The sequence below is a fragment of the Microcaecilia unicolor genome, chromosome 11, assembly GCF_901765095.1.
Source record: "Microcaecilia unicolor chromosome 11, aMicUni1.1, whole genome shotgun sequence".
Classification (NCBI taxonomy): Eukaryota; Metazoa; Chordata; class Amphibia; order Gymnophiona; family Siphonopidae; genus Microcaecilia; species Microcaecilia unicolor.
The window spans coordinates 74,803,695-74,817,261 of NC_044041.1; the positions used below are offsets into that span (position 1 = coordinate 74,803,695).

At 46.8% G+C, this 13,567-nt stretch overlaps 1 protein-coding gene across 5 annotated transcripts in view; it reads right to left on the reverse strand.

Annotated features, from left to right (window-relative positions):
- Nucleotides 1-13,567, reverse strand: part of GATAD2A (GATA zinc finger domain containing 2A) — a 268,656-nt gene that overhangs the window by 41,936 nt on the left and 213,153 nt on the right. For all 5 annotated transcript variants that reach the window (XM_030218021.1, XM_030218023.1, XM_030218020.1 and 2 more), the window contains exon 3: nucleotides 8,965-9,094. In XM_030218021.1, coding sequence (XP_030073881.1) covers nucleotides 8,965-9,094 — 130 coding nt within the window. The remainder of the gene's footprint in view (nucleotides 1-8,964; nucleotides 9,095-13,567) is intronic.

Sequence of the window (13,567 nt, forward strand, 5' to 3'; positions counted from 1 at the left end):
CTCGAAGCAGGCTTAGGCTTATCTTCAGGAAGGCGCTGGGATTTGGAATCCCCCAAATCCTTAATTTTCTCTAAGTCTTCCCCAAACAGCAGCTTACCTCAAAAAGGCAAACGGAACAGGCGTTGCTTGGATGCCATGTCAGCCGACCAATGACGAAGCCACAACATTCTCAGAGAGGAAACAGCTCTACAGCCAAGCGTAGAGCCATACGCTTGGCTGTAGAACAAACCAAGTCATAAAGGGCATCTGCTAAATAAGCAAGATCTGCCTCCATGTCAGAAAAGGCCAGAGACCCGGCTCCATCTGCCTGCTGAAGAGACTCTTGACCCTAGTGGAGCCAACTAAGGTAAAATTATGTTTCTTACCTGACAATTTTCTATTAGTCCCGACAGATCAATCCAAAGACTGGTGGGTTATGTCCCTCTGCCAGCAGGTGGAGATAGAAAGAACTTCTGAGGCTCCCTATATGTGGTCATGTGTAGCCACTCAAACCTCAGTATTGTCGATATCAAAGCCATGTGGACCTTCAACGCCCAAACTAGAGAGTTATTTTCCTGTCTTCAGACACTTTAAACAAACTCTTCAACCACAAAAGCGGAAGGAACTCATGCAGCTCACAGTAAATAAAGAGATTTGTTGCAACATTTGACGAACCACAATGAAACATCTGAAACATCAACTGCAAACTTGAAACAGATACCAAATAAACAAGATAAACAGAAATTCCAGGGCGGGCCTCTGGATTGATCTGTTGGGACTAATGGAAAGAAAATTATCAGGTAGAAACATAATTTTACCTTCCATAGCGTTCTACAGATCAATCCAGAGACTGGTGGGATGTACCCAAGCAGTTCTTAAGTAGGGCGGGACCCAGAGATCCCAGTTTGCAGAACCGAAGCACCGAAAGCAGCATCAGCCCTTGGTACTACGTCCAAACCTTAGTGCTTTGAAAAGGTATGTACCAACGTCCAAGTCGCCGATCTACAAATTACCTCTAAGGACTCCGCCATAGAAGTCCCTTGCACTCTAGTGGAATGAGCTTGCAGCAGAGTAGGCGGACCCTTCCCCAAAGCAATGTACGCTGAAGCAATAGCTTCCTTCACCCAGCGCGCTACCGTAGCCTTAGAAGCTTGCTGCCTCTTTTTACGACCCACAAAAAGCACAAACAGATGATCCGAGCAACAGAAGTCATTCGTAACCTCCAAATATCCTGATGATAGCCCCCCTTCACATCCAGACATCTGAGAGTGCGAAACTCCAAATCCTCCAAAAAGAGGGTTGATTCATATGAAAATGTGACACAATTTTGGGCAAAAACGAAGGAACTGTTCACAGTGTCACCCCTGCTTCCGTAAAAGTAGAAAATGGATCCCTACAGGACGCCTGTAGCTCGGAAACTCTCCTCGCCAAAGAAATAGCGACCAAATACACCACCTTCAATGTCAAATCCTTCACAGACAAAAGAAACAGAGGCTCAAAAGGAGGCCGTTGCAAGTCCGCAGTACCAAATTAAGATTCCAAGCAGGAATTATCGAGCTTCGCGGAGGACGCAGATGATTCACCCCTCACAGAAAATGAACAATATCCGAGTGAGAGGCAAGAGAGGAGCCCTGCAAACGGCCCCTAAAACGCGCCAAAGCTGCCACCTGAACCTTAAGAGTTCAAAGACAGCCCCTTCTCGAGGCCATCCTGCAAAAACAAAAAAACAAACCCAGGATTGAAGCCACCGAAGCTGAAAAAGGTGATATCCCTGTACAGTACACACCAAGACTCAAAGGTTCGCCACACTTGCGGGTACGCCGTAGAGGAGGAACGCTTTCTAGCTCGCAGCATACTGGCACTTTGTCCGGATAACTCTTTTTCCTCAAACTCATGCTCTCAATAGTCATGTGGTAAGACCAAACGGGGATGGACCCTCAATAACAATGGGACCCTGATGCAACAACCCCCGACGTGCAGGAAGCTGCAATGGGTTGTCGACGAGAAGGCGAACAAGATCCACATACCATGGACGCCTGGGCCAATCTGGACCCACCAGAACTCCTGCCCAACATGGGCCACAGTGAAAATACATACAGGAGATCTGCCAGAGGTCATGGCTGAAGAAGCGCATCGATCCCCAGAGACTGGGGATCCTTGCCCTCTGCTGAAAAACTGCGGTACCTTGGAGCTGGCCGCACGCACCATCAGGTCCATAGCAGGAACTCCCCACCGGCTTGTGATCAATGAAAACGCCTGCTCAGAGAGCTCCCAATCCCCTGGATCCAAAACGTGCAGACAAAAAATCCACTTTGATGTTCAAGGACCCCGCTATGTGGGCTGCCGAGAGCTGAGGCAAGCGTTCCTCCGCCCAATGGCACAGGCACATCGCTTCCTTGGCCAGCGGAACACTCTTGGTGCCTCCCTGGCGGTTGACATAGGCTACCGCCGCTGTCGCACTGTCGGAGAGAACCCGAACAGGTTTCCCCGCCAACACTGTGTGAAAGGCCTGCAACACCAGCCGAATCGCCCTCAGCTCCAACCGATTGATGGACCAAGCAGCTTCCTCCGGAGACCAAGAACCCTGCACTGTGAGACCCAGACAATGGGCTCCACATCCGGAAAGACTGGCATCCGTTATGACTACTACCCAGTCTGGAACTGACAGGGGCATCCCCAGCCCCAACTTGTCAAACCTCAGCCACCAACGCAAGCCCATCCTAACTAACGGTTCCCAGAGAAGTTGAACACTGTAATCCTCCGACACTGGGGACCAACGGCTCAGTAGTGACTTCTGAAGAGGTCTCATGTGACTCCTTGCCCACGGCACCACCTCCAGAGTGGCCGCCATGGATCTCAACACCTGAACATAATCCCAGGACATGGGAGCTTGCATACACAATAACTCAGAACCTGCGCCTGGACCTTTAGCTTCCGATTCTCCGGCAAGAATACCCTGCCTGACCGGGTGTTGAAAAGCACACCAAGATACTCCAGGGATTGAGAAGGAATCAAATGACTTTTTTTCCAGGTTGATGACCAAACCCAACGACCGCAGCAGACTGATGACTCTGTCCGTTGCCTGAACGCTGTCCTGGAAGGACAGCACCCGAATCAGCCAATCGTCGAGATACGGATGCACTTGCACCCACCCCTTTCTTTGCAGAGAAATGCTACGACCACCACCATGATCTTGGAGAAGGTCCTGGGGGGCAGTCGCCAACCCAAAAGGAAACGCCTGAAACTGAAAATGTTGACCTAGAACCGCAAACCACAGAAACCGATGATGCTGCGGCCAAATGGGAACATGCAAATAAGCTTTCTAGAGATCGAGGGAAGTAAGAAACTCCCCCGGCTGTATTGCAGCAATGACGGAGCAAAGAGTCTCCATCCGAAAATGTCGCACTCGTAGAGCCCTGTTTACCCCTTTGAGGTCGAGCACTGGACGAAAAGAACTTCCTTTCTTTGGTACCACGAAATAGATGGAAGTGTCCAAAAAACTGCTGCGCCACCAGAACGGGCACCACCACTCCTAAGCGCCTTAGACTCCCTAATCTTTTGACTGCCACAATCTTTTGAGGTGATTTGCAAGGAGACTTCACGAAAAAATCTAACAGGGGCCAACAAAATTCCAGTTTGTACCTGTCTCTGATTACCTCCAACACCCACTCGTCTGAGGTGACCCTGGCCCATTCTCCCTGAAAAAGGGACAGCCATCCCCTTTATCAATGCTGGGAGATGGACCAAGGCCCCATCATTGGGCACGAGGCCCCGTGGTTAGCCTTGCGGACGCTCCGCCTGAGCGGCGTTCTCCATGAAAGGGCTGCTGTTTTTGAGGAAAACGTGGCTTTGCAAACGAAATGGCTGCCTGGATGATAACGCAGTGTATCTCTAAACCGGGCCCGCAAGGAACAGACCTAGGTTTATCCTCAGGCAAAAGACGGCCCTTAGAATCGCCCAAGATCTTTAACAATCTTGTCTAAGTCCTCACCAAACAGCAGCTTGCTTCTGAACAGCAAATGAGCCAGACGAGACTTAGAAGCCATATCTGCGGACCAGTGACGAAGTCACAACCAGTAGCGAGCCGCCACTGCAAAGGAGATCTCCTTTGCGGATGCCCTAAGAATGTCATACAGCAAATCCGCCAAATAAGGAGACCTGCCTCTATAGAAGGCAAAGCTGCCTCCAGTTCTTCCGAACAGGTCGCTTTGAGGACCCATGAAAGGCATGCCCTGGCTGCATAGGACCCGCAGACAGACGCCTGTAAGCATAATGCCGCTATCTCAAACAACATCTTCAAAGAATTTTCTAACTTCCTGTCTTGCGGATCCTTCAGTGCTGTGCCACCTTCTACAGGCAAAGTAGTCTTCTTAGTGACTGCCTTAATCAACGAATCCACCATGGGAAGGCGCAAGGACTTCCGATCTCTTTCCAGAAGCGGATAGAGGCGTGCCATGGCTCTTGCCACCCGCACACCTGCCTCTGGCGTATCCCATTGTGATGTAATGAGCACTTTCATTGCCATGTGAATATAGAAGGTTTTAGGCGGACGCTTAGTCCCCGACATAATTGAGGGGGCAGCTGTAGAGGGGAGGATGCTATCTGGAACCGAGATATTCAAAAAAATCCATAGCCTTATCAGGTCAGGCAATTCCTCCTGGCGGAACAACCATGCCGCCGTGAGATCATCTCCCCCATCAGCAGGAAACTCACCCTCCTCCAGAGACTCGGACCGGGTTAGTTGGGAAACTACTGATAACTGGCAGTCATCTACCTCTGTGCATACGGAAACCAAATCGATACCCCGCAAAACGACGCACGGGCGCTCAGGCAAGGGAGGGGTAGTAGCCAACTCCACTGGAGAGTCCCCCGAAGGAGCCCCCCCCCCCAGACCTTTTAAGCAGAAACGTTTTGTGCAACAAGAGCACAAATTCAGGGGGAAAGAGGCGCTCCAGCCCCTTCCCAGTCACTGACCCCGACCCCCCCCCCCCCATCAGAGAACTACCAGCATGACACTGAACTTGGGGCTAGATGCAGTAAACCTTAACGACCCTCTAACAACCCTTTAACAAAGGAAATTCCTAACCATTGCATGCATTAAAGGCCTTTTTCCTATGAAGCAAGCAGCTAATGAAAACGGAATGCAAACGAGAAACTAAAATTGAAATGTGGACAATTCGAAATGCACTAACCATACCGACGATTGCAACGAATCATTTACCGTCAGAAATTTTACGTGAGCTCAGACCTGTCGTTAAGGCCTGAGCTGTCATCTCCCCGCTGCCCCCTGCACCATTAAAATCCAAGCCGGCATGTTTAAAAAGAAAAGTGAGATACAAACACAAACACGTGGCTCTCCGTTCCCCCCTGCATCACTACAAAACTAAACATACCTCAAAAAAGGATCGGGCGGGGGCAAAGGCGCTTGTCAGAGGCGTCCTGTATGGACGGCTTCCCCCCCCCCCCCAGATCATACAGACACTGCTCCCCACTTCTCCCTGCAGCTTAAAAATCCTCTCTCCTTATCCCACAGCTTTGAAAATTAACACTTTCTGCTATCCCCTGAAACCAATTTCCCAGTACTGTAAACAAGCTGCCCCTTCCCCCTCCCTTCTTGTTCCATCACAGTGAAAGAGGTCTTTTGTTACAAAAGGGGGTTTACGAGGGTTTTTCTTTTTAGAGTCATCTTCAACTGCACTCTCCTGCTAGGTCCGGGACCTGCAAGCCTTTATGCTCTCTGATCTAGCAGGAGAGCTAGATCCGATCCCCCCCTTGCACGCCCCAGTCTGACGTAAGCAACCTAGGTAGGTTTAATACGTTTGTGGCATGCTCAGAGCAGCCAGCATAACACTTGGCTGCTCTGCGCATGCTTAAGGGGCAAATTAACGACGGGGATTATGAACGTATGATACATTGTACTTTTCAATACCGCACCGAACATTTCTGAGCTGTTTTTTTGTGCATTCTTCGTTGTTTCAAATTCGTTAAGCAGTTTTACGATTTAGATTTTTTAACGTTTGGTTGATGCATCTAGCCCCAAGGTGCTGCGCTACTGCAGCTGAAGGCTCTGTACCTGTAAAACTCTCCTGCTCATTCAAAATGGCGCCCGAAGAACCGAGGCGCAGAGGAACAGCGTGGGAAAAGAGGCGCAATGCCTCGGCACCCCTGACGCTCCAGCACCCGCGAAACACGACTCCGCTGACAGGTGCTTTCGCCGCAGGAGAAAAACAGCGCTAAAGTCCACCTCCGCTGGGCAAGAAGCAGCGCACCCGGAGCCCAGTAACGGCGCCTGGAGGCTCGTGACCTGCGCTGCCCCGTCTCGGTCCTCCGACGAGCCTCCGAGTACCGGAGAGCCCCGGGGGGCAAGAAGAACAGACTCCCGACGCTGCTCCCTGGTTCCCACACCGGGAGCAATGCTTCACGGATTCTGATGGAGCTGCCACGTGCTCCATGAAGAAAATTACAGGGGACCCCCTGCCCGCCACCAAAATGTTTTCCCAACGGCTTCTTCCACTAACAAGAGAATCCCTCACTGTGAGTGCCAGCCACAAATCTAGACTGTTTTTTTTTTAAACTTCCAAATACAGGAGATTGACTCACGTGCTGCCTAAGGGGACTCTGCGGGAGGGGGGAGGAAGGGAGACGACCTGGCCCCACCAAGTGTCCCTGCTCAGCACCTACTGAGCCTTCAACCCCTTAGGGAAGCTCAACTCGGCCCAAGGGAATAGGCGAGGAGCCCCACAAGTCACAGCTGCAGAGTTTGTGCAGCGCTGCATATGCCTTGTAGCGCTATAGAAATGCTAAATAGTAGTAAATAGTAGTAGTAGTAGTTATGACCACCATCTGCTAGATAGAGAGAATACTGACGTTTGAGTGGCTACTCATGACCACATAAGGAAGCCTGAAGTGCCAACAAGGCCACCTCAAAGGTGCGCTTTAAGGAAGCTTCCAGACATCTGCCTTGCATGTCCTTGAGTGCTACCCCACCCTCAACTGGTAAAGTAGTCTTCTCAGTGACTGCTGTCACTAGGGCGTCCAACTTAGGAAGGGCCAATTGTTCTGATTGAACTGGAGCGACTGGATAAAGACAAGACATGGCCTTGGGCATTTTAAGAGCGCCATCTGGGTCTGACCACTGGGCCGTAATTAACTGGTCAATGGCCTCATGCACCGAAAAAGCCCTTGTGGTGTCTAGTACTGGCCATCTTAGGGTTCACAAACTAAGCACCCGCCAACGTCTGGGTCGTCAATATTTAAAACTTTTAAGGCCTGTGAAATGAGAGAGGACAATCTTTGTGAAAAAGGCAAACTGCAGAAGGATCATCTGCCTGTTTCTGAGGAAGGTCAAGGTCCTTTAAATCCTCCATGGCTGCCTGTCTCCAAGACCCCTCAGAAGGAGCTACGACTGATGGAGCCGCAGACACGGGAACCAAGGACCCCTCCACAGGAACAGGAGATGTCCTTTGTCTCTTAAGAGCAGTCCTTTCCTCGAGAGGACCCCAAAAAGACCCTTCTCACTCCTAGAGGTTGCAGTCCAGAAGAGAGGACTGAGCTAGCAAGGGGAAGGGCTCGCTTCAGGATAAAAGGCCTGATGCATCAAAATCACAAATTCTGGCAAAAAGAAATCCCCTAGAGCTGAAAAAGGCGCTGGACTCTGCCCCGACGGAGCCAGTGTTTCAGACCCCCTCCCCCAACAAAGGCTCGCCAGAAGGGGAAACCGAGAGGGCAGGAACCGCCGCCGGAACCGTTTTGGTGGCATTCTGCAAAATGGCACACGGCCCCTGCGATTCAGCGTGGGAAAACACACCAACATGAAAGAAGAGCCCTCTGCCCCAGGCACCGCAGCACAACAGAATCTCACCGCTGAAACACCGCTTCCCACAGCGGGAACAGCGTTTCACTGTTTCCGCCGTCATACCACCCTGCTAGGATAAAAATAAATACAATGCCAGCACTTACCAGCTGAGTCACAAAAAGTGTGGGACCGCACAGCAGGAGCAGAGGAAATACACTCTGGCTCTAACAGCAGAAGAAACCAGACAAGCACCAAATCGCTCTCAATTTTTTTTTAAATAAATTTTGTGGTTCTCTCTCTTTTTTTTTTTTTTTTTTACTGAGGCAGGAGAGAGCAGAAAAAAAGAGACTGGAAGCCTGTCAGGAGAGAGTATGGGTGAGGCAGGGTCCTAGCAGTAAAGTATGCCTCTAAAGCTGGCACCTTTAGTCAATCACCCCCCAGGCTCAACTGGCCAGTGGCCCATGAGCACCCTCAGTAACCTTGAATCCAGGAGCTGGAGAGAAGCTGTCTACCACCTGCTGGAGATATACTAACTGATGCAGGGGCTGGCCGCCTGCTATTACTTCCACCAGTTCTGTTTATCTCTATCTGCACCTGCTGGTAGATGGACAACCTACCAGTTTCTGGATTCATCTGCTGTTTGTGACAAGGAAAGGATGTTTTGGAACGAAGTGTCATAGAATGAGGGTCAAAAGTGATAAGACTCAGGAGTACTCTAAGGAAATATTTCTTTATGGAAAGGGTGGTGGATGCATGGAATGGCCTCTCGGCAGAGTTGATGGAGACTAGGACTGCATTTCAATTCAAGACAGCACTGCACAAGCACACAGGATAACTAAGGTAGAGGAAGGGATTGTAGAGCTTAGTAGTTGGTATGGCTGGGCAGACTAGCAGATAAAGACCATAAAACCAATCATTTTCTATTTCTTAAAAAAAAAAAAAAAAGCGTACCAAACAGCACCGAATTCAGTTAACCTGGCCAAAATAAGTTAGAGGGTTATGGATACAGATAAATGTCCTGTTCTTTCCATCTGTCTTTTATCAAGAAGAAAAGAGAAATTCATGTCTTAGGCTGTTTTATGAGCATGCTCTGCTCAGAAAATGTGAATTCAAGTACCCATAGAACATTTTAGCAAATCAGTGTCTCATATCTGGCCCTCTCCTGAGGTCAGCACACAGAGCAGACTCACCAGCAGTGCCTCCGTGTTGCTTTCTTTCAAGGCTATTTTCGTGAAGCCATTCATTCTAGGGCTGGAGGGCTCATTGTCTGACAACACTATAATATCTGGTGAAGGGACTCTCCTCTCCCGCTTTACCTCACTGAAAGACAGAAGGCAAGGTTCTTTATGCAAAATGAAATAAAAGATGTTGCTTGGCATCTACTTTTTGGTCTGACAGAACTGCCCTCTGTTTGCAACTCTGATCCCTCCCCCTTTATTTTTATATGCTTTCCCTCCCCAATTTACTTAGTCAAGTCAATGTAGTAGTAATCTTCAGTCACGATCCAGAGACCATGATTCCTTCTGGAACAAGTTAATATGGAGCTCGAGTTTGAACACTAAGAATTTGTTGATGAATGGCTAGGACTTCCTTCCACCAGGGCCTGCAAGTGCTTTCTCCATTTCAGCCCCCAGAACTGGCTGGCCTGGTAAACAAAGTCCTTGCCTGAGGATCAAATTTTGATTCTCTGCATGGCAGCACACATCACTGAGCTACTCTCGCCTGGCCCTCTTGAACTTTCTAAATGTTGGCAGATTATTTTTTTTTTTATCTTGACAGAGCCCAAATTAAGTAACTTTTCAAGCAAGTTAGCAGATGCAGAAACATCTATAAGCCCAAGGGAAACACATACAAGAGATGAGCCTTGGTTCATACAGATGCAAATGCCGGCCACTCATTACAAGTATGGTGAAATCCCTTCCAACTGGCCACTGTTGGTCATCTCCTCCTTGGGAACAAATAAAAAGTACTCAAAACTATTTGGCTATGGTTTTTCTTGCCCACACTCCCCTACTGCTTACCAAGCTTCCTCCATAATAAAATATCTCCTGTAAATATGATTATATTGATTCATCAGAAATTCCATACTTAAAATACAGGGCCATCCTAGCACATCATGACTGATCCTCACTCTTTGAGCAAAGTCTTAAGCTCTGCCATATTCAGAGGGGCCCAGTCTACAGAACTTTAAGGCAGAGCAAAGCAAACTGAACTACTGGAGGTAGAGAACAATTCTCCTGGGAGAGAAGTCACAGGCAAACAGGGATTACAACTGGTCACCTGGTGATTTTTTAGTTAATTCTGCTACTTTTGCAAAATGTGTGAAAGAAAGAAAGGATTATATCTAAAGCAAGGCACTTTTGGATTTCAGGAGGCAGTTAAGTCTTGACAACATTGTTTTAATTAACAGCAGCTGCTATACGTTTCTGGGTTTTAGAGGCTTATTATTCTTCTAGACCAGTGTCCTTCAATGCAAGATTGGGGGCCAACAGTAGTCCTTGGAGAACACTGGGGTGGCCCTCATCATTCTGGCCTTTTTAAACTACTTTTTGCCTCTTTACCTAAGCTCACAACAGAAATGGATGGGAGGAAGGACCACATGCTTGAAGGACAAGGTATTTCTGAACAGATGAAGAGATTGTATTTAACATTGCCCACCTTCTTGAGGATACACACACAGGAAAAATTATGTCTTACCTGATAATTTTCTTTCCTTCAGTCACAGCAAATAAATCCAGAAACTTGTGGGTTATGACCATCTACCAGCAGGTGGAAACAGAGAACACTAAACTCTGTCTTGACAGTATGCTACTTGGTCAGTTAGTATGTTTCATAACAAAGCACAAAGAAGAATTTGGCATGCAAGTTCATCTTCCTCTCGGAATTACAAAAATGAACCACATAACAGAATAACAACTTGCAAGAACTCTAACCAGTGAAATAACATTGAAGTATTGACTCGAGTACTGGAGAAAAAGGGAGGTATTTTGGATTCATCTGCTATGACTAAAGGAAAGAAAACTATTAGGCAAGATAATTTTTCCTGGTCATCAACAGCAGATGAATGCAGAAACTTGTGTGATGTAGCAAAGCAGTCCTTACACTGGGCTGGACTCAAACACCCACAGAGAGAACCGATAACCAAAGGTGATACTCACCTCCCAATACAACACAAAAGAATTCACATCTATAAACACACCAAACCTGAACCTTCAAATCTCAGAAACGCTAAAAATCCTTGGAATCACTATCGACCGCCACCTAACACTTGAAACTCACGCTAACAACACAACTAAAAAGATGTTTTACAGCATGTGGAAACTGAAAAGGATAAGACCATACTTCCCAAGATCCGTCTTTCGTAGCCTAGTGCAATCCCTCGTGCTCAGCCACCTGGATTACTGCAACTCACTATACGCAGGTTGTAAAGAACAAACACTGAGGAAACTTCAAACAGCCCAGAATACGGCAGCCAGACTCATCTTTGGAAAGCCAAAATATGAAAGTGCAAAACCATTACGAAAGAAACTGCACTGGCTTCCACTCAAGGAACGCGTCACTTTTAAAGTATGCACATTAGTCCACAAAATCATTCACGGCGAAGCCCCAGCATACATGTCTGAGTTAATAGACTTACCACCCAGAAACGCCAAAAGATCATCCCGAACCTTCCTTAACCTCCACTTCCCCAATTGCAAGGGCTTGAAATACAAAGTACTACACGCATCAACCTTTTCTCACATGAGCACACAGTATTGGAATACACTGCCACGCAATTTAAGAACAATCAACGATCAAGCTTCCTTCCGCAGATTATTGAAGACCCATCTCTTTGAAAAAATTTACGGAAAGAACCAAAATACATAAAGTCCACACTTACTGTTCACTAATGCATCATACATTCACCTCTGAACTCTCATTCTCGTACTATCACATCATTCATACCTTTACTCACAGAAAGATATATACCATATGTCTTTATGCCTTTTTATCGCCCTCTAAGCTCCCATTGTTTCCTTCCAAAGTTTCAATGTCTGTGTTCCATTGTTACATTCCTTAACAACACCTCAATTGTTTCGCATAACTCTGCACAATGTAATCCATAACCAATCTAACAAATTGTATTTCCAACATTTAACTCATATTGTAAGCCACACTGAACCCGCAAAAAGGTGGGAAAATGTGGGATACAAATGCAATAAATAAATAAAAAATAAATAAGAATCCGTTTGAGAAGCAACATTGATGTGGTAATCTCTGGCAGAAGTATGTAAAGAGAATCATGTTGCTGCTCTACATATTTCCTCCAAGGAAAAAATGTCTGTATTCCACCCAGGAAGTCAAAACAGCCCCGGTAGAATGAGCCCGAGAGAAGATTGAGGCTGTTTGCTGGAAAGATAAGCAGATGCTATTGCTTCCCTTAATCCACCTTGCAATGGTAGCCTTGGAAAGCTGATTTGGACCTGAAAGGTGAATGAAAACATTGTCTGACCAGCAGAAATTGTTGGTAGCTTCTAAATACTGCAGAAGTACACGATGGACATCAAGAAAACACAATCAAGGGAAATTCTTCATATAATCCTGTTCCTAGAATGCAGGAAAAAACAAAGGCGGATTAATACCTAACACCGATACTAATCTGGGTAGAAAAGAAGGGAATGTGTGAAGAAAAACACCTGCCTCGGAAAAACAAAGGAATGGTCCCTGACACGATAAAGCCTGGAGCTCAGAAATTCTGCTCACCAAGGAAACTGCAACAAGGAAAACTGAATTAAGTGTAAGGTCTTTCACAGAGTAGCCTTCCTCAAAGGCTCAAAAGGCACCTTCTGCAGAGATCATACCACCAGGGTAAGGAAGTTGAATAGGAGGCTTTAACCGATTTACTCCTCTCAAGGAGAGAGGAAGACCAAACGACAACTGGCATGGTTAAAAAGTGAGGTGAAAGAAGCTATTAGAGGTAAAAGAAAATGGAAGAAGGAACTGACAAATTAATAAGCAGCATAAGGATTTTTTTGTATGTATTCAACAGCTGATGGCATTTGTTGCAGAAGAAAGGAAACATGGAACAGTTTACCCACCCCAACATCAAGTCTTCACCTGGACACAAATGTGTGCTATCAGAGACGTAGGTACTGCTTCTGTTGTGTTTATGAGCAGCTTGAAGGAATCTGAACCAAAGTTTGGTCTGATAAAATACCACTGTTCATGTTTGCCTAGTCTTACTGTACCACCGCTTTGAGCGAATTCCTTCAAAAAGGTGGTAAATAAATCCTAATAAATAAATATAGTGAAATGCAAAGCGCTGATAGGAGACAAAGAGGGACTTTGAAAAAAAGATTGCACTGGAGGCAAAAACACATAGTAAAATTATTTTTAGGTATATTAAAAGCAAGAAGCTGGCAAATGAATCCTTGGACTGCTAGATGACCGAGGATAAAAGGGGGCGATCAGGGAAGGACAAAGCCTATAGCAGAGAAATTTCTTTGCTTCGGTCTTCACTGAGGACAGATTTGGGAGAGATACCGGTGCCAGAAATTGGTTATTCAAAGCGGTTGTGAGATGAGAAACTGAATAAATCTCTATAAAAACCCAGAGGATCGTAATGGGGCAATTTGACAAATTGAAGAGCAGCAAATCTCTGTAGCCAGATGGTATTCATCCCAGAGTACTGACAGAATTGAAAAACTGAACTGGCAGAACTATTGTTAGTAATATGTATTTTATCTTTAAAATCGAGTGTGGTACAGGAAGATTGGAGGTGTAGCCCATGTAACGCCGTTATTTAAAAAAGGT